At 45.7% G+C, this 27,769-nt stretch overlaps 1 protein-coding gene across 5 annotated transcripts in view; it reads left to right on the top strand.

The window, feature by feature from the left end:
* DOCK1 (dedicator of cytokinesis 1) overlaps nt 1-27,769 on the top strand; it is a 485,590-nt gene that overhangs the window by 420,265 nt on the left and 37,556 nt on the right. For 4 of the 5 annotated variants that reach the window (XM_073884741.1, XM_073884742.1, XM_025880059.2 and 1 more), the window contains 6 exons: nt 2,411-2,496; nt 2,683-2,839; nt 8,829-8,869; nt 10,077-10,167; nt 12,928-13,047; nt 27,534-27,623. In XM_073884741.1, the coding sequence (XP_073740842.1) occupies nt 2,411-2,496; nt 2,683-2,839; nt 8,829-8,869; nt 10,077-10,167; nt 12,928-13,047; nt 27,534-27,623 (585 nt within the window). Of the gene's footprint in view, nt 1-2,410; nt 2,497-2,682; nt 2,840-8,828; nt 8,870-10,076; nt 10,168-12,927; nt 13,048-22,728; nt 27,624-27,769 lie in introns of those variants that run through there. The other variant, XM_073884744.1, reaches the window with a different exon arrangement.

Raw genomic sequence — 27,769 nt, 5'->3', positions numbered from 1 at the left:
GTGTGTGTTTGCCCACGTTAGGATAAAGCATGTTTTCCTGCATTCTATGTGCCTTCCTCACTGTATGCTCATTAAACATGTGTGGTGTGCAATCGTGTGTTTTAATTAAGTTGAGTCTTACTTTGTACCTCAGTTATTTGTTCTGAAGAACCAGCACTCACAAAACTCTTTCTCTGTGGTGCTCCTATCATGGTACCCTCCAGGAAATGGGACTGGCTTGAAGCATCAACGTTTGGGCTAATGGCAGCTGATCTGCCTCGTATTTGATTCCCAAAAGGCCCACCTTTTGCAGAATTCTTTACTGTAAAGAACAAAGTACTGGTGTGTTAGCATCAGAAGGCTCTTACTGTACAGGAGAGTCATTATCATGAGGCTTCAGGTAAAAACAATAAAACAAGTTCTTTTTTCTTCTTCACTAGAGCTGCCTTTTTTTCTATGTTCCTAAAAATCCCTGAACTTTTCAGGCCAAACAGAATGAAACAGAGGGTGTTTATTTGGGGAGGAGACCATGGGGAAGATCAAGGAGAGAACTACAGGATGCACGGAGGTCTGGGATCCGTGATGTGGCTGAGTCCTTGATGTCAAGCAGGAATCAATACTCCTCTCCAGTCCTGTTCAAGCCTCCACTTCATCTGTACTGTGATAAAATTGTGGCTTCAGGCAGCAAGTCCTGATCAAGGTCAGGCAGCTCTGTGCCGGTGTGAGACTCCTCCCTGGGTCTCCCCACACCCCTTGCCTTCTGCCTCCCGGGGGCCACAGTCAGCTGCCTACCATGGCCGCAGCAGCACCCCGAGTGCCCAGTGTGGACCGGATGCTGGCAGCCCCTGTTGCCAGCCATCAGATGAGTGTGTCCGCCCCTTGGCTTGCGTGGCCAAGAGCCCAGCCTGTGTCTCAGCAACCTGCTGGACCATGCCTCTGCTGACCTGTGAAGCCCTCCCCAGCTCCAATGTAGCACTGATACCCCAGTGATTCATGTGCACATAGTACATTCAGGCCATTAGAACATCAACACCAGGCATTGTTCTGGGAGAGACCCAGAGACACAAAAGTTCTATCACACAGCTTGAATAATTATAGGATCCTAGTAATAGTGGAAGACTTGGGGATTCTTCCCTGGGAAAGCATTGTCTGAGCATGTATTTTAAAAGGATCCTAGGGCGCCTGGGTGGCTCAGTCGGTTAAGTGTCTGCCTTCAGCTCAGGTCATGATCCCGGGGTCCTGGGATGGAGCCCCGTGTTGGGCTCCCTGCTCCGCGGGGAGCCTGCTTCTCCCTTTTCCTCAGCCCTCCCCCTGCCCCCGCTTGTGCGTGCTCTCTCTTAAATAAACACTTAAAATCTTTAAAAAAATAAAATAAGGGGATCCTAGAGGCCCCTGCCTACAATGCAGGGTGTTCTTGCTTTCGGAACCCCAAATTTAGCTGTTGTTCCCCTCAATTCCTCCTATACCTGTCTTCTTTCAGTTTGGTGTGGTTGTCTCCCGCTCTGTGGGAGTAACTCTCTCACTGGCCTCCTTCCTCCCTGCCCCAAGTCGATGGGTAATTTCAGGGCCCCTGCAACATGGCGGTCAACTATGGAGAATCCCATACAGAGGTGGCCCTGAATCCTGCCAGGGTTGGGGGACTGGGCAGCAGGGATGGGTGCTCAGATCCGTCATTAGCAAGGTGGTTATTTCCAGCTTCGTCAACCATGAGGTTCATGACCCTTGTGAAAACAGCCTGGAGATTTGTACCTTTCTAGCATTTAGAGTTTTTCCCAAAACTCCAAGAGACAGGGTTTGGGTCCAAGAGACAGTTCTAGGGATCCTTTCCCACTGCTGTGCTCTGGAAATCTGATCAGAAGCTTTGGGGTGTTCAAGGAGAAGGCCTGGAGATGGACCTTCTTGAGATGTCTGCTGGTGTTTTAGGGACATTATCCCTCCTGTGTTTTATAATATTTTTTTTTCAACCAAAGTGAGATATTTCACTAGATCCATCAAGGAATGGCAGTGAAGTGGCCCCTTGGATGTTTTGCGATTGCAGAGAACTCTTTGCTGGCAAGTGAAATGCCATCTGTTCTTTTCCAGGAACCACCGAGCTATTTTAGATGTTACTTGTTCGTGGAGATGAAGTTTGAGACGCTTTTTCATGTTCCGTAGTCTTTCTTTCTCTGGTTCTTGCTCCTGCTATCAGAATATACATGTTTAGGCTCCATTAACCAGGGAAGGAAATGAAAGATTCCCCCTGTGGCAGGGGATCATCAGACATCTCCCGGGGTCCAGGGATGGCGATTCTTAAATGAAATCAGGCTTCAAAGGCTTAGTGTAACTAACTATCTGATGATGCTCTCCTACTGATTTATGTACTCCTGATGCTCATTTTTAAAATGAAATATCCGCCATGCTGATTATTTACGCTTCCTGTGTTTAATTATAGTTTGAAAATGAGATCATCACCAAACTGGATCATGAAGTGGAAGGAGGCAGAGGAGATGAACAGTACAAAGTGTTATTTGATAAAATGTAAGTGTTGATTAACAGTAGGAATTATGTCAGAATAGAGACAGAGAGATTGTAATTAGACTACAATGAACTTTGTAGCCCAGAAATAATTAAAATGTGTTAATAATAGAAAATATTTTAAATTGCACCTCAGTCAACTTTCTTTTTCTGAGCGTGATTAACAAGGTGTGCATAATTATTTTTCAGCCTCTTGGAGCACTGCAGGAAGCACAAATACCTCGCCAAAACAGGAGAAACTTTCGTCAAACTCGTTGTGCGCCTGATGGAAAGACTTCTGGATTATAGAACCATCATGCATGATGAGAACAAAGAAAATCGCATGAGCTGCACTGTCAACGTGCTGGTGAGTGAAATGCAAGTTAATTAAATTTCCATCTTCACAGTGAGCCAGAAACTGAACCAGGAAGTTCAAAAGCCTCCTGGCAGCTGACCTCGGAACTTTCCAAGGCAGAATGCAGCCTCCTTTGCTTGTTGCCTTGTGTGTTGCGGGGAAGGACAAATGAAGAAGGGTTTTGCAGTTCTGCCGTCAACACGTCTTCAAAATCATCTCCCGTCTGGGGGTTTCCAGGTTCTTCTTCCTGGGGCTGAGAATGATGAGCCATTCCATTTGTTCGCCCGGGTAGCACCATCATTGATGAGAGGTCTCTACTGCTTCATCATTAGGAGGTTGCAGACATGTCCTGTAGTGGGTTGAGTGGTAGCCCCCCAGAGATAGGTCCAGCTCCCAATCCTCAGAACCTGTGAATGTGACTATACTTGGACAAAAAGGTTCCTTGCAGATGTGATTTAGTTAAGGGTGTCGAGAGGCAATTGTCCCGAATTACTCTCCAGGTGGGCCCTAAGTCCAATAACAATAACAAGTGCCCTTAGAAGAGACAGGAAAGGAGACACACAGAAGACCACGTGAAGGTGCAGGCAGAGACTGGAGTGATGTGACCACCAGCCAAGGGGCACTTGGAGCCACCAAAAGTGAGGAGAGGCCAGTAGGATTCTCGCCTGGAGCCTTGAGAGGGATTGTGGCCCTGCTGATGCCTAGATTTCAACTTCTGGCCTCCAGAGCTCTGAGAGAATATATATCATTTTAAGCCACCAGGGTTACGGTGATTTGTTATAGCAGCCACGAGGAACCAGCACATGGCCTCATGGAGAGCAGGGGGCTTGGGTAAACTTGGCCGCTGCCATCCACAGGCCTCTTGCACGCTTCCTGTCACTGTGACATGGCCAGGCCCTGTGGACACCCCCTTCCTGGTGTAGTTGTGGTGCAGAAATCGGGGCAGGGCGCTTTCAGGAAGCTTCACAAGCTTCCCTCCCCTGCAGGGAGTGGCTGGCCAGTCTCGTCACTGTCAGGAGCCATGTGACTCCCACATCTGCCTTCAGAGCTCTCGTCCTCTCTGCGTCATCCTCCTCGGTCACTCCCAGAAGGAGCCAGAAGAGCAGACTCTTGGTGCTGAGAGGGTTTGCCTCGATTGCCCCTGCCTGTACGAAGGCAGGAATTTGAGAAAACACTGTTCCTGCTTCGTGCTACCTACTTCACTTCTCTAGAGTTTGTATATTGTCCTCTGGTCACTAGATGACACGTAGACGCTCTGCCTTCACTTCCATCCCCCCGTCCCCCCAACTGGAATGGACCTGTAGGCACTTTGAACTCGTGGCAATGGACTTGTGTGCCAAGAGGAAATAGGACCCATCATTCAGTCTTTAGAAAACCACTAGAGATGCAATAGGTTTAAAAGCAAAAGGGGATATTTTCACCTCCCATCCAGTGTATTGTCGATACTGCATTTGTGCTTTGCATGAGGAGCTCATGAGCCACCTCAGCGCCTGCCTTCTGTGGATTGGCAGCCTGTTTTGACGAATGATAAATATCTTCTATAGCAAGTTTTCTTTTCCCTCAACATCTAAATATGGGGGACTTCTGGTTTCCAGTTTAAAAGGAGCTTGGACTCTTCGCCATAAGGAAAAAGCTGGAAAACCTAAAATTAACAACTCTTCTTAGATCCATCTTCTCAGGTCTACAGGGAAAACTGCTCTGCCCCCAAAATTGGAGAGACAAGAGGATCCAGTGAATCACCGCTTACTTTCCTACTATGGACATACATACCCTCGGATTTTTAACGGGATCTAAGAAGCTGATTTGTGTCCAGAGGGAAGAATTATTAATATGTTTATTCACTTTCCAACTTTGATGATTGAGAATATTGTTTTTTTTAAGCAAGATCTCTCATGCTCCCCAGGACGTGAAACCTAGTGGAGATGTGCTCTGAATGTGGCCTTTTAATCATCAGAACCCAGGGTCGGAAAATCAGCTTTTGAAAGGCCACCTGCGGTCACAGTTGCTGATGTTAAACTGTGTTCCCCTGTCATACGGAGGCTCACTCAGGACCTACCTGTTGTTACTGCAGTCACCACTAGCCAGGCTCTAACCAAGAAACACACCCAGGATTCCTGAGATTACCTGACATCATTAACATCTTTGAACTTGGAACATCCCAGATCAGTCCATGAAGAGTCAGGAGTTCCATTCTTAACCATTTCCTGGGGATCATAAGATGGATCCCAGCCTATCACAGGTCTTTCGTTTAAAAAGTAAGATAGATCTATGGATTAAAGGGAAACAAGAACACCGGGCTCGTACAGACTGATGTTCTGTCTTTTAATATTCACTACCCAGCTCACATTTAGTCATATAAATAAAAACGTAAATACACTTTTAATCTCTTGGTCCATTTTCACCTTGTCTCCTGGTACTTTATTAAGAAACAGAGTTTCATAGAGATGAATATGTATATCCATCTCTAGATGAATATAGACGTATAAGCATACATTAGTGATATATAAAATGCACCCTGTTTATCGCTAACCTTGAAATCCTAAAGTTAAAAAATAGAATCGAGGACATAGGATTTATTGATGCCCTTTAAACCCATTGCCAAATTTCCTTTAGAACCAGTGCTCTTGTTTTTAAAAAAATAAAATGGAATCGGTGAACATTCTAAGTTGTGCGGGTTCACTAATGTGTTACTGTTCCTTGCATTTAAAAAAAAAATTTTTTTAATAATTGACGAGCAGTCACTGTGCAGTGACCTAAGTCCTCTACACGTACCCACCCCTGAAGCACGTCTGCATTACATTGGATCATGGTTGCCCCTGGACAGAATGCACATTTGTAATGAAGTAGAATTTCGTTGTCCCCTCACAGTCGTGCATTCTTTCATGACTGGTTGGTAATTTTGTTGTGTGTCACCACTTTTTTCTACGCAGTCATCAAGATAGCCCTTTCTCAGATGTGATAGACTCCTTGTTATTTTTTAGACATCAGTTACTTTTTTCATGGCCCCTTTACAAGGCTAATTAAGGTGGTTCTCATGAGAATTCTAAAAATCTCAGTACTTGTTGTCATCATGAAGGAATACAGATCTGGAGTATAAGGCAAATGTGTAAGTTCTGGAAGATTGGTGCTTTGTGCTGCATTAGCATTGGGGGTCTAGTCCAGAAAGGGTTGCAGAGATCCACAGAGCTTGTGCCTGGCACAGACTCAGCACCGGTGCAGAAGGGACTTCAGAAGGGGGGATGATGGGGAGCGGGGGGGTGCTGCCGGCAGAGCCCAGAAGTGGAGCGCCAAGAGCAATGTGAACTTTTACATAAGAAACCCATAGTTTTATATAGAAACTGGGGTTTGAGATGAGCGTCCTTCAGTTGTAGAGGTGTTTTGAAGTCCTAGGAAGGGAACAGAACTAAGCACAGGCAGGAAATAGAAGACATTTCCATATCCATGAGAGAGGAATAAAGGTCGCATGATGTCCTTATTGTGAAATTGTAAAGGAGAATGATCAAAAGCTTGGGGAAAGATTAAAAATACCAGTGCAAAATAGGATGGTATAAAATCGTAGCTTGTAAATACTGGTGAGTTAGAGCTGGAAGTGAAGGGCTCATCCTCCCTTTGATGCGGATTCTCTTTGTTACGTCCCTCTGAGTTGTCGGCTGAAAATATCCTCATTACTGAGCCATAGCATATGAACCAGAGGACATTAAAATCTCAGATGCAGCAAAATATGGAAATCTTGGAGCATTTTTCTAAAGGTGCCCCCTCTTACTTTCTATATTTGTTTATCACTTCTTTTCAGAGAGATCACTATCAGAAGCAGTATCTTTTTTTGCTCATGAAATTAAACAACTTATTCCATCTTATGGGATAATTGGAGTCCTTTATAATGGTGATATGCACTATGATCTTAGGCCCTAATCCTAGAGTCCTCACGTTGTATTCAGGGGCTAAATTTCACACTGAAAGTGGTGTGGTGTTGCCTGCCATACCTTTTGGCCTGGTTAGGTGAGCGTTCTGCACCTTTTTTGGGGCCCTGTATATGGTAAAGATTTTAAAGTGTTAATAGAGATGTTTACGTTAAGAAATACAATTTCTTAACGTAAGTAAAATTACAGTAAAAAAAATTTATTTGTTTATTTGAGAGAGAGAGAGTGCAGCAGAGAGAGAGGGAGAAGCAGACTCCCCGCTGAGCAGGGAGCCCAATGTGGGACTCGATCCGGGGACCCTGAGATCATGACCTGAGCCCAAGGCAGACGCTTAACTGAGCCACCTGAGCACCCCAAGAAATACAATTTTTATAGAGATTTTCATGCTCACCCAGAAGATATTTTACAGTATGTAGAAAGAGCCCATTGCTTATAACCTGCTAATTAATCTTTCTTCGTCAGAGAGCGTTGAAGTACAGAAGGTGCTTTCAAGTGGCAACCAGTTCTGTGGTTTACTGTGGTTCGCAACATCGGTCTGTCTGGAATAGCACTGTCCAATAGAAATTTCTGTGATGATGGAAATGTTCTCTCTCTGCACAGTTTGGTACAGTAACACTAGTCCCACGTGGCTATTGAGTGCTCAGGGTATGGCAAGCGTAACAGAGGGAGCATGGAAGCACATTAAAATGAATGAATGTAAAATGAATTACACGACAGTCCAAAGCCTTTGGGGTGCAGCAAAGGCGGCCCTAAGAGGGAAGTATATAGCAATACAGGCCTTCCTCAAGAAGCAAGAAAAGTCTCAAATACACAACCTAACCTTACACCTGAAGGAGCTGGAAAAAGAACAGCAAATAAAGCCTAAGTCCAGTCGAAGAAGGGAAATAATAAAAATTAGAGCAGAAATCAATGATGTAGAAATTAAAAAAAAAGAAAACAGAACAGATCAACAAACCTGGGAACTGGTTCTTTGAAAGAATTAACAAGATTGATAAACCCCTAGCCAGACTTATCAAAAAGAAAAGAGAAAGGACCCAAATAAATAAAATCATGAATGAAAGAAGAGAGATCATAACCAATACTGTGGAAATACAAACAATTTTACGAGAATACTATGAGCAATTGTATGCCAACAAATTAGGCAATCTGGAAGAAATGGATAAATTCCTAGAAATATAAAAACTCCCAAGACTGAACCAGGAAGAAATAGAATAACAGACCCATAACCAGCAAAGACATTGAAGCAGTAATAAAAACTCTCCCAACAAATAAGAGTCCAGGGCCAGATGGCTTCCCAGGGGAAGCAAATGTTTCACTTGATTTAATTTTTTTAAAGACTTATTTATTTATTTAAGAGAGAGAGAGAGAGAGAGAGAGAGAGAGAGAGAGGAGAGCAGTGGGAGGGGCAGAGGGAGAGGGAGAGAATCAGAGAATCTCAAACAGACTCCCTGCCAAGCGGGGAGCACGACATGGGACTGGATCCCATGACCCTGAGATCATGACCTGAGCCCAAGTCAAGAGTTGGATGCTTAACTGACTGAGCCACTCAGGTGGCCCTAACTTTATTTAATTTTAATTAAATTTACATTTGCATGCGTGTGGCTATGGCTACTGTATTGGACACCTCAGGTCTAGAATATACCACGTTGCCTTCTTGCAGCTCCAGCCAAGGCTGGGCCCAGCATGTTTTAAATCATGTTGATGATGTTTATTCCCAAATTTGGGATCTTTCATGTTTTTTTTCATCTTCTAATGACTTTACAGTGGTAAGAATGGCTAAGGCATCATATCTTTGGGGTAAAACCTTCATTTAGCTAAAGACTGGTGACTTTCAAATGACAAAAGTAGGTTTTAGTCCTCACAGTGTAGGAAATGGAATCATTAGCGTCGCCCCCCCCCCAAAAAGTGAAGACCAGTGTAAGACATCTTTGTACTTTATGTGAATTTATGGTTCTAAACCAAAGAGCTGGGTCCCTTTGGCTGTGCTAGACACCAGTGGAAGAACTGTGAATGTTTAGTGCTCATGTGACACCTTTTGTAAAACAGGTTTCTTAAAACAGTGTTATGGTTTGATTTTTCAGAATTTCTACAAAGAAATCGAAAGAGAAGAAATGTATATAAGGTATGTAGGCATCCCGCTTGTCCATGCCCTCTGCATGTTTATGATAGTTGCTGTTTGTCAAGTGCATGCTAACAACTGTTTTATGGCCACAGGGATTTATCTTGTAGAAATCGTGAATCCAGAAGTTGAGTTTGGTGTATTCTGAATCCTTGTTGCAGATGCCAACGCAGACATTTCGCGGGTCATGTTTAGCCAGCTTAGAGTAAAGCCATAAATTATTATTTCACAGGGTTTTTGTATCTCTTGACTGACTCATGTGGCCCTTTTGAAAAGAGACAACAGCATAATTTTCATGTTTTACAGTAAACCATATGATCAAATGAGAAATCAGTTTTAATTTTATCAGAAATAGACAACAGAGTATAATTTTTCAGTCTATTCTTCCTTTAACTGACACTTTATTCTGATGTTTTATATTATCTGCTGGATTTTTCTCCTTCATTTGCCTTTTTCTGTAGAGGGGTGGGCTGTGTTGTAGCCCCTCTCTTGGTCACTTCTAGGGACCAGTGTCAGTATTTAGCAAGATTATAACTTAGCAGAATAGAATAAGGGTATGTCCATGTGGCTTAGTGTTTAATGATGTGTTTATTACGTCAAGCATGATTTTCTAACTTGATTTCTAAGAATTTTTTTTGTTTCTCCTTTATAAAAATATATCACATAAACTTAATAAACTTTTGCAAAAGCAACCAGATTCTTTTATCCAAAATGTAGTTTACTCTATATTAAAAAGCAACCTTTATATCTTTATGGCAGAGAAATTCTTTTGATCACATTCACCGTGATCATTGGAGCTCTTTATTTTTATGGATTTTTTTTGGGGGGTGTGCATTTGGATTCAATAGAAATGTGAGAAATCACAAGCAAACTTCATGATCTCATTTCAAATGTAAGAAGAAAACTCTGGAAAAGATGAAAAGGAGTGAGAGACCCTTGAAGTACAATTCTGCATTCTTGGGCGGTCTTCATTTTCAACCTGAAAAGGGAGGACTTAAGATTTTTTTACAAAATATTATTGTATATTACTCTTGTTGGTTTTCCTTAGTGCTTTCTGCACCAGAAGTGTTCGAGGCATTGGGAATTGTGACCACTGTGAAGAGAAAGTATAGATACAATTTACCGTTGAAGGTAGATGTCAGATCTTGCAGTCCTCAACACAAATGATTTGTTGACATCTTAAGAATATCGCTGTGTTTCATTGTCTCAGGTACCTGTACAAGCTCTGTGACCTGCACAGAGAGTGTGACAACTACACAGAGGCGGCCTACACCTTGCTTCTCCACGCAAAGCTCCTGAAGGTAATAGAAATGACTAGAAATTACTACATACCTTCATGATTCTGTTGTCATAAATTCTAAGAAGATTTAAAATTTTATTTTTCCATGATAAATTTTAATGAACCTATAATTTAAGATCTTAGGGATTTTGACTAAATGCAGTGACATAAACGAAGACATTTAGAAGGTACTTTGATGACAGACTTTGCCCTACTGAATGCAGATTTAACAAGATGTCCTAGCAGATCATCACTAAGCATCATAAACACCCATCATTGGGCTGTTGTCTAGCAATGAGTTAGAGATTCTACAGATTCTTATTCATGCCAGCAAGACTCAGTAGTAGAGGAGAATGTCATCAATAAGAAGGAATTTCTGAGGTAGATAGCTAAGAGACAGGATGAAACATATCCCTGATTATCTTAGCAAAGAGCTCACATTGAGATCTTGTATTAGTCCATCAGTTCAGGTGAGATCTCCCGCCTGATTCTCCTGGAGTGTTGCTCCTGAGCACAGGTCTGGCATGACAACTTTCAGTTCCAGTGGTTCTTTTGTTATGCACATATGTTTTGACATTGGCTTATTTGTTTGTTTGCAGTAATACATTAATGTTCTTCCCTCATATCCAATTCTAGCCCAGTTAATCATACAGAGTAGACCCTCAGTAAGTAATTGGGTGGGTGGATGGATGGATGGATGGATGGATGTTTGGGTGGTTGGATGGTTGGATGGATTGAAGAATGGAGGTGGGTGTGTGGATGGATGGATGGATAGATGGATGGTTGGATGAATGGATGGATAGATGCATGGAAGGAAGGATGGAAGTATGGGTAGGTAGGTGGATAGATGGGTGGATGGATGAATGGATGGATGAGTGGATGGGTAAATAGATTTATCCAAATGTGTAAGTAGGTAGCTAAGTGGCAGGTGGATGGATGAGTGGATGGATGAAGGAGATGCTATACAACCTCTAGTTTTACGTTTTAAAACTTTAGCTAATCGTTAGATCTTCTTTCCCATTACATCCTTATAAATTTGAAAAATTATAAACTGGATAAACACAAACAGTTAGGAGAATTAGAATTTAGTTGAGTGACCCAACATAAAGACCACTCATTCAAGGAGTCCTGTTTTCAAAATCGGGCCAGCCCCTCGAGCACCAAAAACCTGAAAAGATTACATTAAAACAGGCATTAAGCAATGTCTGTGGGTAATGAGAAGCATTAAGGAGGACACTGTGTTTGGAGTGAAACTCCAGCAAGAATCTTCCAGCCTTTGGCCCAACCCCAAAATCTCCAGCATCTCTTGATGCTACAAATCTACAGGGGCTGCTATAGAGACACTGGAGTGTGGACGTTTATCTTTGCCTGAAAACAAAGGGGTCCATTACAAAGAAAACAGGAGGAGGCTCCATCTGGGAGCCTCGTCAATAGTCATCAATAGACGCCCTTTGGCTTTACACCAATAAAGCTCTCCCAAGGAATGTGATTTAGGATGCTAGAGATTTCCGTTGGTACACCTGACACCAGCCGTATCGCTAGGAATTCTAACAGTCTTCATTTGTTAGAAACCCAGATTTCGGTAATAAGGCATTCTTGCAAATACGAAGGTATTTATTTTCACCAGGGAAATTGAAATGGGGTTGACAAAGTGCTCACTTACCCTCACTCATAGTACACAAACATTTATTGAGCACAGATGGGTTCATCACGGACCATACGAGGGCTTTTCACATCCCAAACCGTAGGCCCGGATGCATTATCTTTTCCACTGGGACTCTGGATTTCCCAGTTAAGTGGCAAATGCTCTGTAATTTCTCTCCATATATTTTACACCGTGACGTTTCACAATTTTCCCTAAATATGTTTTGATATTGCATTCAGCGTAAACTCATGCTGGTTAATCAACTTACAAAAGGCGTTATTTGTATTGTTGTGAAAATTGTTCTTCAACGTGACAAATATATTCTTGTTCATTAATTAAAAATTTTTAAATATCATCCCTGTTGGTTATTTTGTCAAAAACAAGAGCGATAAAACCATTAGCCTTGAGCCCTAGTAATCAAGCGAAATCATGTGAGTGTTTAATTGGAAGGTATAGAGGGACTTTTTCTCCCCTATTCAATATTTTTGTCAGTGATTTTAAACTGCGAAGAAGTTATTCAAGATTGGAACTTTCCTATTTATTTTATTGTAGTTACATGCCAGAATCACCTAAAATTTTACGTTTATCCCCCGTGAAGGTAGAAATCTAGCTATGCCGTGAGAACTCCATAATTAATCATTTCATAACAACTGGTTGTAGTCAGGATACACAAGTCTAATTTTAAGGCAAAGCTTAAAGGTATGACTGGTATGTGAGATCCGTGTATCTTCTTTGCTGTTGAGTAAAATGTTGAGCATCTCAGGACAGAGGCCAGCACCCCGGGATGCCTCACTTGAGACAGCCCCAAATCGCCTGGCTCGTAATTCACCTCAGGAGTTAAAAGACGTTATCAGCAAGCTGACAGTTCTGTGCTTTCCAGAACCTGCTGGGTTTCTCTTCTGTATGAATCCAGGCCCAGCTTTGCCTCCGCCTCGTCTTTCCTTCCTCGTAGGGGTTCTACACAGAGGTTCCACTCTCGTTTCCAGGCTCCAGCAGCCCCGAGTGTCCCTGGGACCTTGGCCTGCATGCATGCAGGGCATGCGGGGCTCACTGTGGTGCATTCTGACCAAGGGTGGGCCAGTGGTGGCACTGGACACACCCTTGCCTGACAGGTCTCATGCTTTGCTTTTGCCTCAGTGGTCGGAGGATGTGTGCGCGGCCCACCTCACCCAGCGGGACGGGTACCAGGCAACAACACAGGGCCAGCTGAAGGAACAGCTCTACCAGGAAATCATCCACTACTTCGACAAAGGCAAGGTAAAAAAAAAAAAAAAAAAAAAAAAAAGTCGTTTTTTTTTTTCCTGTGTTTTCCTCTTTATGCATACCTTCCTACAGAACACATTTTGTAACACACGATGTTTGTAGAACCAGACATTTGTTAACAGATTGTGTATTGGAAGGTTTTATGCATGGGCCACCCGTTGGCACTTCTAAGAAATCCTACCAAAAAACCCCTGCAGTTCTTCCCTTTATACGTGCTCTGAAAGTAAAGACTAAAGAGCACAAGTATTTTACTAGTCCTTGCCGGAGAGAACCATGTCCAGGACCCTGATTTTGGAGGCACTTCTGAGCACTTAGAACGAATGGATTCCTTTGACAGTTTGCATTTTTCTATGACCGCTGAGAAATGAATCCTGTGGTAAGACCAGTTGTGCTCCATTTTGGCGGATTCTAGATTAATTGGCTCTCACAAATTATTTATTCCATTGACTTCTATGGGAAGGAAACCTGCCATCATTTTAATCAGCCAGTAATAGATCTCATCAGTGTAGTTTGTGTGATTCACATAAGCTGTAACTATTCGGGGGGAATAAAAAAAGGAGCTACTTGAGATTTGGAAGTTTTGAAAATCTGCCACCTACTTTGGACCTCCTTCTGTGACTTCATCAGGATTCATAACTCACCTTGGTTACCTGCTTTTTCTTTCTCACTCAGAGGAAGGTGACCAGAGAATCCGTGGAGGTACCGTGTGAGTCTCCTAGGGCTTCTGTAATAAAACACTACCAACTGAGTGGCCTTAAATGACAGAAATGGGTTCTCTCCCTGTCCTAGAGGCTCTAAGCCAGACGCGCACATGTCAGCAGGGCCGTGCTCTCTGTGTCAGAATGACGAAAGGGAGAATCTGTCCCGTGCCTTCCTCTTAGTTCCCGGGGTTGCTGGCCACCCTCAGTGTCCCATGGCTCCATCTCCGATGGCACATGGCACCTGCCCTGTGTGTGTCTCCGTGTCCAGATTTCCCTCTCCCAAGCCCACCGGTCATTGGATTTACCACCCAATCCGGTATGACCGGCTCTTCACTGATCACATCCAAAGACCCTATTTCCAAATAAGGTCACATTCACAGAAACCAGGGATTTTTGGGGGGTGGAGGGGCGGGACGCACACACACACACAATTCTACCCAGAACAGCACTTACAGCAGGAGAGGATGATGGCCACCTCTTTTTGTGGCTGTCAGTACAGATCAAACCCTATTGAAAAGATAATGTGTGTTTTATTCATTCCTTACTGTCCTTGTCACAGGGACAAAAAATCGAACTGTTCAGAATAGGGTGGAGATTGCCCAGAGGCCACTTGGAAATGTTCTACGGATTACACCTGGTCCTGTGGTGGAACAGACTGTACTTCTTCATAGCAATGAGACGCTTTCACAGTTAAGGCCAATTACTAAAATTTTATTAGTTCAGCCAGGGGAACCCTATTTCTCAGCAAAGTGCTAGAGGAAATGGGGCTGATTCAGCCATTCCTTGCCCTGATGACTTCCTGGCTTGCTGTGTTCTGGGCCATGGGGTAGGCAGAGCAGGAGGGGCACCGGGGAGGGCCAGATGTCATTGGGGCTGAAGGAACGTGTGCCTTTGCTCGTGGCCATTCTGGGCTCTCACCGTGGCGATGTGTCCTCCGACAGCCTTGGTCCCTGAGACTTCTCCTACCACGTCACCCTCGTTCCCTCCCTCACACCCTATATTCTGACCACGTCGCCCAAATGTGGGGGAGCCTCACATGGATCAGCCCTTCCTGCCTCTGCCCAGCAGGCTTCTGCTGCTCTTGCCCTTGGCTGGTTTCTTCCCATCTCAGCTTGAATGTCACCTCTCCTCTGACCCCTGCGATGTCCTCTCCTCCTCTACAGCACTCTACAGTTTGCAGCGATAGGTTTGTATGTGTAGGTCCTCAGCAGGTCTCTCAATAGGCTCTCAGTGCCATGAATGTAGTAGCCACACATTTTCTTTCCACCAAGTGTCTGATTCTCAAAATGATGCCTGGCACGTAACCCGGTGGGCATTTGTTGGAGGAACGGAGAAATCAGTGGAAGAGTGAATGAATACTCAGCATTTGAGAGTGACTTCTGATAGTTGGAAATGTTCGTCTATAACAGGACAGTGGCCTTCAATAAATAATAAATCAAGGAAGAGAGTCCTTTTCATTCTTAGCAAAGGTAGCCTCGTATGGAGGCATGGGGGTGGGGGAAGGAATGTGTTCAGTTTAGAATAGAGGGGTTCTCAACCAGAACCCTCAGGAGACATTTGAGGTTGGCATGACTGGGGGCCTGGACAGCCCTGGCATCTATCTAGTGGGTGAAGGTCAGGGACGCTGCTGAACATCCTAGAATGACGTACGGACACACAACAAAGAATTCTCCAGCCCAGAATGTCAATATTGCCGAGGTTGAGAAATCCTGGTTTTGAAAAAGCTCAAGTGACAAAGTATGAGAGACAGAAAGAGAAGCAGACAGAGGGACCATTCTCACATGTTCCTATTTTCTGGAGGAGACACAGAGGTGGTTATGGTAAAGTGACCAGCTGGCTAACCTGGAGTCTGGAAGAGTGTACTTGTTAATCACAGTTTAGGAGGGTTGTCTCCACAGTAGCTGTTAGACTTGTCTTGGCAAAACCGATTGAAAAGCCTTCCTGAGGATTTGTCACTTTTCCACCAGAATGTTCAAAGAACCAAAGTCCCCTCATCCATCGAAAGCTCACTTTGAGAACGAGCACAGGTGAGGGAGAAAATTCATCAGATGAGATCTGAAGTACCCGGGTGATTAGCTTTGAGGCACAAAAAACTCGTTCTGACATCAACAAGCATGACATTTCCTGGGAAGAAGAGAACAGAAGCAAGTATTACTCATCGCCTCCATCAGTCCCAATGGGCGGGAATATGCTGGAGTTTCGGCCTCACGAAGTCTCAGTGGCTCTGGGCCACCTGGAGGTATTTTTCACTCGTGCCACGAGTCCGTCCTGCTGTCCCAGAGCCCAGATGGGCACGGATTCCGCCACAAAGGAATGCAGCCACGAAGGGACAGCGCGTCACCAGCCTGGCCCCTGCACGCACTGTCCAGAAATGACCCATGCGTTTCTGCTCATGCCGTTGGCTAAAGCAAGTCACGTGACCACAGTGGGCCCCAGGGGGTAGAAGTGCCCAGAAGGGGAGGCAGACGGGCAGCATCTCCCTCTCTGACGGCATTTAAGTAGAAAGTGAGTCAGGCTTCTAACGGAGGGCTCTCAAGGCATGTGGAAATTACCTAAGTAGGTCTATGTTGTAGAAAAGATGATATTCACACAAATCCCCCAGCTCTAGTACAGCTTCCCACAACTGGACATGTGAAAATAGAGATAGCTCACAGAACTTGGTATTGGACCTTGATCCCCATTTCCTTCTCCCAGGGGGGCTCGGCATGGTGTGTGCAGCAGGAGAAAACGGGCTCCTGTTCCCTGTGGCTAGGACCCTGGAAACCTACCCAGCCAGGGAGTGAGGGAGGTGGGAGGTCACAGCAGAAGGTATCAGAGTTGGGCGCTTTATTTTCATTTTTATTTCATTTATATATATTATTTCATTTATATATTTTCATTATATATATAAATGACACAATATATTCATTATTATATATATTCATTATTTCATTTTCATTTAGGAAGTAAGGCTGAGACATGGGTGTCCCTGCCAGGTGGGGGTCTATGCAGTATTTGAGAAAGAATGTCCTCTGTGCCTTTTTGGAATACAATGGAATAAGACAAATGGCTATGCTCATTGCTGCGGATCACCAAACTTGACTTTGGGAGGGCCTCGCCGTACACATTTCTAGACTCCGTTCCCAGATTGCAATCACCTTGGGGGAACCCTACCTCACAGTGGCTCTTTGGTGATGGGTAGCAAGTGTTCTAGGCAATGGGAACTTGAGAAGGCCCTCAGTTAATGCAGGGGGACCCCTGAGCAGGTGCACGGGGAAAGCCAGCGCTCAGGCAGTGGGTGGGACTGTAACCTGAGCATTCTGATCCTGGAGTCACGAGGAACATGTGATCATTGGCACCTGAAGTGTGGCCGGTCCAAACCAGGGTGGGCTGTCAGCATATAATACACACGGGATTTTTAAGACTTAGTGTAAAGAATGTTGTCGAGGGCTGAGTTGTTTCTGCCAGAAACTCACATGTTCAAGTCCTAATCTCTAGGACCTCAGGATGTGACTGTGTTTCGTCCTTTGAAGAGGTGATTAGGGTAAAGTGAGGTCCCTGGGCTGGGCCCGGATCCAATCAGACTAGTGTACTTCTAAGAAGACATTAGCACACAGACTCCACAGTAAGGACCGGGTGAGGACAGACTGAGAAGAGGTCCATCTGCGAGCCAAGGACAGAGGCCTCCAAAGAAGCCGTCCAGCCGGTGACTTGATCTTGGACTTCCAGCCTCCAGAACTATGAGGGAATACATGAATTGAGGGTACCCAGTCCGTGGCACTTTGTTACGGCCACCAGAGTGACTAAAGCGAATGTCAAGTATCTCACTAATTTTTGTGTTGCTGATTACATGCCGAAATGATAATATTGCAGATACCGCTAAATTTTACTAAAACTAATTCCACTTTTTAAAAATGTGGCTACTGGTAATTTCAAATGACATACATGCCTTGCATTATGTTTCTATTGGACAGGGCTGATCTGAGCCAAAGACTTTGTTCTTGAGCATCCAGACCCTGGTCCTACTGGCACATCCGTCCACATGCTGGTGCGGATAGAGGCTTTCCCGTTCAGCCTCCGAGGCCATCTCAGGCAGCTAGGACTGCTTATGTGCCTGTTGGCACTCATGCTGAGTGAACATTTGAAAAACTAAATAATATCTAGAAGAATTAGAACATGGGACCAAAGCCAGGAAATAATAGAATTTCTGTCAGAACGACAAGGGAAAGCGTGATAACAAGCATCAAAATTAGATATTTTTTTTCTTGTGACCCAATGTCATTCCTAAAATTTGGAAAAAAACTGTCAGGAGTGTGGTAGTTATTCATGTTAGGGAATTTGGAGGGCCGGGTGAGTTAGGGGCTCTTTTATGGCAGAGGATTCTCAGAGGGGAAAACACACAGGGCAAATGTCAGGGAAGGAAAGAGGCAGAAACACAGGGAGTTATGAATGAAGATACATGGTAAGAAACCAAGAAAAAGCAACATAGCTTTGTCGGCGCAAGATGCAGCTTTCTGGAACTTACTTTATCTCATTTTATTCTTAAAATGTAGCATTATGCCCCTCAGGTATGTTGTTTTCTTTCGTGCCTTGACCACAGTCAATTAGAATCTCGTTATCGGTTTCCCAAGCGCTGAAGGATGAGTCACGTGCCCTCAGTGTGATTTGTGTGTCTAGGTGCCTTCAGGAATGAGAGTTCCTGACAGCCGAGCTCTAGAATCTGTGCTGGCTTGGCCGCGATCCTACCGGAGGCACTGCTGAACATTCGGGTCTTTGGACAGAAAAGCTGCTGCTATGGAACCAGCTGACCCCGGGTCCTCCTCCTCGGGAGCTCTGTCTTCCCGACCACTCTCTGTTCTCACAAAGTGGCCACAGTAGCCGTCATGGCTTGAATCACTTCAAAGATGCCCAAACCTCCGGGGTCCCCTCACTTCCTCCATAGGTAGATCCAGGCTTCTCACCTGGCAGGTGAGGACCCTCAGCTCACCTTGCTAGGGTTGTAGGCCTCTACCCTGCCCATCAACCCTCTCTCTACCCACAACATCTTGCCTTTTTTGAGAACATGCTCTTTGATTCCCAACCACCTGGGTCTTCCCTGGGTGTGGAAGGGCCCTTTGTCGTCTGCTGTCACAGCCCCGAGCTCTCTCTACCTTGGAGCCTTCCTGCCCCCGCCATCCAGGAAGATGCCGTCCCAGGCACTCTTTGCCCTGGCCTTAGAACTATGTATGTGTACCCTATTCCTCCCTACTTTGAATATCTCACCCTTTTCAGGCCCCCCCTAAGTACCCTGGGGACCAGGTAAAATGCAGACTGTGATTCAGCAGGTTTGGGTGGGGCCCGAGGCTCTCTATTTCTAAGCAGCTCCCAGTAATGACAAGGGAGCTGGTCCAGGGACCACCCCAGTCACCAGGCCCTGCTTTGGCAGAAGTTACTTGAGCTTCTGTGTCCCTCTCAGGAAGACTGGTGCTGCGTAGAAACTGGACACTAGGTTAAAAAACATTTTTAGTAAACTTTATGTTTGAGAGCAGTTTCAGGTTCACAACAAAATTGAAATGAGCACTGCCATTCGGGTTCATCTTCTACTCAATGGAGCGCCTTCTGGCCAGCGCTTGAGTAAAACACTTGGAAAAGCCACCATCGCTCAGACATGCCACAAAGTACCTTCTGTTGGGCATGTTTGTCTCCTCTCTGTGGTCTTGCTTCCTGGCCCAGACTCTGAGTCCTTCTAAGGGTTCTAAAGGGGCAGGTCTCTGACCTCACTTCTGCAGTGTGTGGGGTTTGGGGGGGTGGAGGTGGGGGTTCCCCAGGCTCCTTCCCCGAGCCTGACGCTAAACTCTACTTCAGTACCATGTTCCTTGCAGAGCCTATAGATCAGACAAAGACAGTCTTGCAACACCTGGGCCAGCTTTTCCTTCCTGGATTCTGTGCATCTTTTCGAGATGACAGCCCTCAGTCAGGATGGTTGCAGGAGCTCATCAGTGAGTGGGCAGGACCGCCACACCGGGGGGGGGGGGGGGGGGGGGGGAGGGCATCTGGTATGGGCCACGGTTTCTGATTTACAGCTGACCCAGGTTCCATCCCCAACCCCACGATCTGCGCACAGTCCTGCAGCACAGGATCATTTAAATCACAAGAATTTGGTTTGATCTTCCATTTATTTCATTTTAAGGGGAAAACATTACAGTTCTGATTTAAAAACATATATCCGGGTAAGGGGACCTAACAGCTCAGTTGAATTTGAAGGCTGGGGATCACGAAATTCTAAAATGGAAACTAAACAGGGCCTCAGTCTGGCAAAAAGTATGACTCAGCTAAAGCTTCCTCGATGCAGGCTCTTACCATGTGGCTGTATCCTTGTGTAATTAAGGAAATCTTCATTATGTCCTTAATGTATGGAAACTTTTCACATTCTAGAGCTCATTTCACTGTTTTAAGTTTACTCATCTTCCTGGGGGAGGCAGGGACTTGCTGAATCCAAGGCAGGGGGATTACTGCCCCGAAGACCTTGGCGGGCTGTAAAGGAGTGGGCACCCGTGGAAAGTGTCCCAGAGGCCGCGGGGACAGCGGAGGACTGGGGTCGGAGTGTATTAAAAGTTTCTCTGCCTTTGTGCTCTGAATGCTGCAACGCTGAATGGATTTTCTGCTGCTTTATACCAGACACTCCGGCTTTTGAATTATGTCCTGTTATCTTTCTGTGTTTCTTCCACACGAAGTCATTTTTCTATTTTTGCCCTTCTATCATTTTAAAAAGTTTTGAATGTCTTTCAGCCAAGCTCTTGGGCTTTTCATCTTTTTCTTTCTCCCCATAAAACGTCATTTCCATCTGTTTCCCCTTTCATTCTTTTACGGTTCTTCCTTCCTGGGCTAATAACCACTCCTAGCTCCTTTTCCATTCTGTTTTCACCACCCTTTTGAGCGTCCCCCTGAAAGCCTTCTGTCGGGTTTCATCCTGGCAGACGGGCGTTCTTTCCCGAACATGCTCTGCATTGTCTGTCTCATTGTGTTTGGTTGAGGCCTAGTAATTTTCAATAAAGCCCTTAATCCAAGTGCTTCGCTGAAAATTAGCAGGCTTCTCTATGGAGGATGAGTCAAAAATAGAAGCCCTGCTATCGGGAAAATGGAGTCGGGGGAGTGAGGGTGTCGGTATTAAGCGGCGTTAAGCCACCTCTGAAACCAGGAAGCAGCCTGGCGGCGCCTAGGGAAGGACAGCATGACTGCTGGCCCGCGTGCTGTGTGAGGCTCCGTGACTGTTTCCAACTGGAGCTCGGTTTCCTTTTCCCTTAAAATAACCTCGCCTTGACAAAGTTCACACTTTGCCTTGCACCCAAGTCAAAAATGAGGCATCACGCATCTTCCTGTGAACTAAAAATAGGGACTGGGAGAGTCAGTTTCTGCATTTGGTGAAATGGTTCGATTTCTTCTCTAAGGATTTGCGGTGAAGTTTTCTCATTCGATGAGTTTCCCTTTTAAAGTGCAGCGGTTATTCCGAGGAACTGCAGGGACAGGCAGAAAGACACCCTCTTCCTGGATTATTCTCAGCATTTCCAGATGTTTGAACATCCAGATATTTGCCAGAATCTGTTCAATTAGGAAGAATCTGACCTGCTAACATGTTGATATTGATTTGCTCCTATAAAAAAAGAATCTTTTTTTTTTTTTTTTTTATCAAAGCGTGAGCAAAGTCAATGCTTAGAGTCCGTAACGACACTACTCCGCACTCTCTGCAGGGTCCCTAACAGGTGTTTCCACGACCACGCATACTAGTGCCAAGGGCACCCGTGAATGACAGAGGCCTGCCTCCAGGCCGGCCAGTCCACCCCAGGGTTTGCGTGCAAGCAGATAAATAACAGAACCTTCCTCTGGTCTGTCATGCTGGTGGGTGCTGGGTCTACCTGTCTTAACAAGTATGGGAGTGATTACTTCTTTCAGGGAGAAAGGAAAGGCTTCATGGAGGAGGTGACATTTAGATTGACTCCTGAGGAATGAGACAAAGTTTGCCTGGTGATGGCTGGGAGAAGCAGGAATTGTAAAGAGTGGGAGTAGTGCGGGTAAGGGGGAGGACTCCTGAGGCCATCTTGCTTTTCTGGGGACGCCAAGAAATGTGTCTACGGGGTGTGGGGTGAGGGATCCTGAGACACACCGATGTAGAGGACTTGAGAGCCAGTTTGCCCTTGGCCTTTTATGTCTCCTGAAGACTGGATTTACTCCAGTCCAAGGAGCCATTGAGATTTCATGAGAAGAGGCAACAGTGACTTCATTTTCCTCTTGCCCAGCAGAGGAGGGTGGTGTTGCTGGTGGGGTGGAGGGGCTGGAGACCCGTGGGGAGGCCAGAGCAGTTGTCCAGGCCTGGGATGTGGAGGCCCTGGGCAAGGTGGCCGGCAGCAGGGATCAGGAAAGGGAGGTGATGTCTCCAGAGACTTGAAGTCAACCGATCACACAGTGCCTCTTAAATGGGTCAATGTCAGAAGAGCAAATGCCAGGAGGAGCCAGGGTGCCTCGTACAACCCAGTCTTCTGAGGCAGAGCGAGGGTTCAGCGTCCTCACGTGGCTGCAAAGTTGGAAGAGATGCTTCTGCTAAGTCCGGTGAGGTTTGATTTCCTGCGAGGCAGTTAAAGCCGTTCCGAGTGATGAGGCTCTGGTCCTGTCACATGTTAATTCTCTTTTTAAAGTCGTTGACTTTCCAACCAGCGTTACCAAAGCTGTGTGATGTCACTTTGCCCTCCCCGCATCCCTGGCATACCCTCTCGGATCCACTGGTCTGTATCTGTCCCTGTATATTCTGCTTCTGTCCTGTCGGAGGGATGGGCTCTCCTCGCACCTACCCTGTGCCCTGGAGCCCCTTGCCCGTCTGCCCCGCCCCTGCAGTGTCCGTGTTTTGCTCTCTGTAGACTAATACACATTCGCCTACAACCGTGCCCTTGTTTCTCCCATCTATAAAAGAAGTCTTTCTCGTTCTGACTCCTCTCACTTCTGTCCCTCTCTGCCTGTTCCCTAGAGCCCGCGCCCATCATAAGTGCCCAATGACCACCTGCAGAATGAAGCAATATCCCTTCTTTGCAGCCTGATTTAGGCTTTTCAAAGTCTTGGAGAACTACAGATGTCATGGCCTGAGGAAAAAAGGCAAAACCTCTGTGTTTAAAGATATGTTTCCTTCCTCACTTTTCCTTTCAGGGTGTTAAAAGCTGAGCAAATAGTGTCCTGTTCTGGCAGGTAAAGAATTTCTGTGGGGGAAAAACAAGACACGTTCATGAACATGACTTAGATGGGCAGTGATTCCTTGAGTACTTGACTGCACCAGAGGGGCAGGCTTTATTGTTGATTCGGTTTGAGAACATTGTCATACAGGCTCCCTGAGCCCGGCCCAAGTTCCAGGTCCCACTGGTTTCCTGCCCCGTCTGGCCAGCTTTCTCGGGTGCTGGCTCTGTCTCGTGCACCCTCGAGGAGAGGACAGCATTCTTACTGCCCGATCGGGCGGCTCTGAGCTGCAGACCACAGAGACAGTGCACCTGCTGGGCTGAGAAGGTGGGGCCTGACTCTCTCTCCGAAAAATGTCTTTGGAAAAATGTGGGTCCTTTGATCTGATCAGCCGACGCCACTTGAAAACACCAGGAAGACCAAGGATGGGGCTTGGCTTAGGAAAGCAAGAGGCCTAGAGGGAGGGCGATGACTGTAGGGTCTCTCTTTTTTCAGCTGAGCCACAGCCCTTGAGTCACCACGGCCCTTCTCATGACACACGTCTTCATGCTAGAGGGACTGGAAAGGGACTGTCACAAGCTCTTGGACTCGCTCACTGGACAAGACCTAAAGCTAGTTCTAGTCCACCTTGCTCCCCTCTGTGCTGAGGGGCCTCAGCTGGTGCTCTGGATTCTTCCGTACCATAGCATCCTCATCCATTCAAACATCAAAGACCTATGTGGAACAGGAAATTCAGAGGTCGTTGAATATGAGTCTTCCCCCAACAACTGCCTGGAAAAACAGCTGAATTGTAGAGGCATCCCATAAAACGTCTTCACTGGGGGCGCCTGGGTGGCTCAGTCGGTTAAGCATCTGCCTTCGGCTCAGATCGTGATCTTGGGGTCCTGGAATCGAGCCCCACGTCAGGCTCCCCGCTCAGTAAGGAGTCTGCTTCTCCATCTTCCTCTGCTCCTGCTCGTGTGCTCTCTTTCTCTCTCAAATAAGTAAATAAATAAAAATCTTTAAAAAACAAAAAAAGGTCTTCGCCAGTGAGTCACTTACAGCTAGTAAGTGAATTAAACCAGAGTTGTCCACACTGTCCCAGTGAGTCATCGCCCGCCTGAATTATTGGTAAGGGACAGTTGTCCTGGCTGGTGTCTTCTCCCTCATCTGCCATGCTCCCTTGTCCAGTGAGGTCAGTGTTGCCCTATCCGACTGGCCCACCATCAGCTGAAGAGTTCTGCATAGGATATCAATAGCTGGTCCGCTCTCTACAGCCACTGCTGTCTGGGAACTAAGGATGGAGTTTCATCAGAAGAAGAAAAAAACAGTTTGGGGTGCCTGGGTGGCGCAGTTGATTGAGCATCCGACTCTTGGTTTCATCTCGAGTCATGACCTCAGGGTCGTGAGATCAAGCCTCGCACTGAGCACGGTGTCTGCTTGAGATTCTCTCTCCCTCTCCCGGCCCCTCCCACTTGTGTACTCTCTCTCTCTCTCTCTCTCTCTCTCTCTCTCAAATAAGTAAATCTTGTTAAAAAGAAGAAGAAGAAACAAAAGTTTGTATTCGTGAAACTTGAAGAAATGGGACTTCCTGAAACTGGTAGGTTCAGAATGATGGAGACAAGATGGTTCTCTCAAGAGCATGTAGGAGCTAAGATCATCTGATGGAAAGAGGTGGTGGGACAGATGCACACTTCGTGCTTCAAGTAACTAGCGATGTCAAGAACGCAATAAAATGGATTAAGGATTTTAATCAGAAAACAAGGTTGGGTGAGGATCTGGTGCTTTTTCATTTAGGGCTGTGGTAAACCTCATAGCCTAGCCCAGGAGCTAAGGCAGGATGTTCAAACCCACGGGTTAAAGCAGTTCATTCAGGGAGGTAATCTAAATTTTTATCGCATTGAATCTGTCTTCTCCCTGGTACTGAAATATCTTCCAGGGTGTTCAACATCAGAAATATGAATTGCCCACACTCCTCAGAGCCCTATCCAATTAAAAATAGACGGAAATCTCCCTAATGCAGAATCCTTTAAGATCCTGGGAAGTGGGGGGAAGGCGGGAGAAGGTGTTATTTATAGAAAATCTAATGGAAAACACAACCGTGTCACCTCAGGGTGAGTCGGATAAGATATTTATTCAAGACTAACTTTAAGAAAAACACACACAATTACTTTTGATAGGTATCTAAAGCATCTCATCTGTCATTTAGGATAAAAACAGATTAAGCTTTTACTCGGTAATAAATTAGACGCCCAGACATTCTAGGCAGCTAATAGAGTGCGTGTTCGCTTGCAGGAAACTTAAAGAAAAATCCCGTGACAGAGACTCACAAGTAAAAGTAATGTTTTCTTTGAAATGGAAATACTCTAAGGGAGGAATTGGTCACTGGAGCTTAAAAGAAATACTGAAAGTGCGAGAGGCTTTTCTCCTTCCCAGAAACGTGAGCTTGGGCCCCGGCAGAGGACCCCAGGGAGGATCTCGAGCAGCAGATTAAAATATTCAGAGAAGGCAAGGGAGCTCTGAAAGTTCCAGCAGGATGGAGAACTGTGGTGGCTCTGGGAGGGAGAACAGGTGTTCAGACCCAGGAAGGGCATCGTGGTCGCTCTCTCCCTTCCCTGGGCGCTGGTCCCAGCTCAGAAATCTTTTCCTACTCTGGGCTTATTTTTATTTTGTCTTGCCGACTATTAAAGTGTAACTCTGATTCCAGAAGAACTTTTTTCCTCATAAAAAAATAGCAGATGGTTTATTTAAGTCGTAGCTCTAAAGAGTATTTTAAGTCTGTTGGGCTGTTCAGTAATACATAAGACCCTCCATGGGTCATTCTACTAAGAAGCAAAGACCAACCAGCAGATGAGTCCTCAGTGACAAGGGTGTGCCAGGAAGGGGCCCGGCAGCTTGCGTTCTCAGTGGGAGCCTGGAATTCCTGACTAGCCTAGTATCCTTTCAGGCCCATCTCAGTAGGAGGGGGTGGGAGAAGCTGAAAGGGCTAGCACATCATCATTGTTACGGGCTGAATGTCTGCATCCCACCTCCCACCCCTAACCACCAAATGCATATGTTGATCCCCCACGTGGTAGTATTTGGAGATGGGGCCTTTGCGAGGTAAATACGATTATACTGGGTCATGAATAGGGTTGACCCCCCATGATGGGATTCCTGCTCTTCTAAGAAGAGAAAGAGAGCTCGCCCCAGGCCCTGTGAGCACACAGTGAGAAGGTGCTGGTGCACAAGTCAGGAAGAGAGCCCTCACCAAGAACTGAATCTGCCTGCGCCTTGATCTTGGACTTCCCAGCCTCCAGAACTGTGAGAAATAAATGTCTACTTTTTAAGCCACCCCATCTATGGTACTGTATTATAGCAGCCCAAACTAAGACAGTCATCAAAAGCAAGAACTTTGGAAAAAGATCAAGCTGGGCCAGGTACACCTCTCTGTGCCCTTGGGCAACTTACCGACCTGTCTAATCCCCAGCTTCCTTATCTGCAAAATGGGTATAATGAAGTCCCGCCTGACAAGGCAAGAGAGTTGCTGGACAGAGAGCAAGCTCGGAATCATTTGTCCTGACTTGAGCGCTACCATCTTGTGGGAATGGTGGCGGTCGGGAAATGGATGGTTCCTGGCTGGGGACAGTATGTGGGATGGTGTGGTGCTTTCCTGATTTGAAGTCAACAACCTTCAATTCTTTTGATAAACATTCTTGAGCAGGCCCTCAGGCATTCTGAGGTCTAGTGGTTTTCATTAATGCTCAGTTCCTCGAGGGGCTTGTGGTCTCTGAGCAGGAATAACAAGCACTCCAGTTTCTGTACATAACCAGAAGGTTGGAACTCAGGGGATCCTGGGTCATCGTGGGAGCCCAAGGAGAGTTGGCACCCCGAAAGGCTTCCTGGAGGAGATGGTTCCTCCATATGTGACCTATTCTTCTCGAGGAAACCACTTTATTTTTCCCCAAGAAACATAAGGGAAATTCAGGTCTTACCATATGCATCAACAAAGTATCCCATAATGTCAAAGTTTATCAGCTTTCTAATAAATCAGTTACCTGACTGGAAATCCCCTTTCAAACTACTACCCCAACAAGTTCCCCCTTTCAAAATGATGGCAGGCTTTATAGCCTCACAGTGTTTGCACACAGAAACCAACTCCTTGCGAGCTTTAATTTAGAGTTGAAATATATCTTGTTCTTTCTGACAGTCCAGTGTTTGTTCAATGGGATGATTTGGGAAAGTAGCAAGACCGGGCTCCTTGTAGCCTCTCGCGCACGGCGGTTCCTTCCACCAGCTACCCTGCTGCTCCAATGGATGGGCTTGAGCAACCGTCCTGGCAGCAGGAGAGAGGACGGAGCAGGCCAGACCTGGCAGCCAGACTGCTTTGACCCTGGGCAGAGGCCAACATGACTGGCAAGCCAGTAGTGGACCCCGTTTGGTCAACTGGCATCTGGTCCTGAGCCAAAGGACATGAGCCTCTAGAAAATAACTTGTATTTTTCTAACATTATTCTGTAGTGTTTTCAGATTTGGCAAGTGTATTTCCAAATTATTTTATGATGAGCAGTTGTATTATTATTTCATACCTTGACTGCACCATTCAGCGTTGGGTTTCTTTCTCCTTTTTCTTTCTTTTTCCTCACAGATGTGGGAGGAGGCCATTGCTCTTGGTAAGGAACTTGCCGAACAGTATGAAAATGAGATGTTTGATTACGAACAACTCAGCGAGTTGCTGGTAGGTCCTCTCTTCTTTCTAGTTAAATGAACACAGGCGATCTATACTTGTCTTTCTGGGCTTTCCCTTTCTGTTTTAACTTGGAGAGTCTCTTCAGGTCTTCTGCGGCCTTGGCCATGGTCCTCCATTTTGTCCGGGAGGAAGGT

Source organism: Callorhinus ursinus, unplaced genomic scaffold (genome assembly GCF_003265705.2).
Source record: "Callorhinus ursinus isolate GAN/ISIS: 27379988/994484 unplaced genomic scaffold, GSC_fseal_2.0 scaffold58, whole genome shotgun sequence".
Taxonomy (NCBI): domain Eukaryota; kingdom Metazoa; phylum Chordata; class Mammalia; order Carnivora; family Otariidae; genus Callorhinus; species Callorhinus ursinus.
This window is presented reverse-complemented; position numbering and strand designations above follow the sequence as displayed.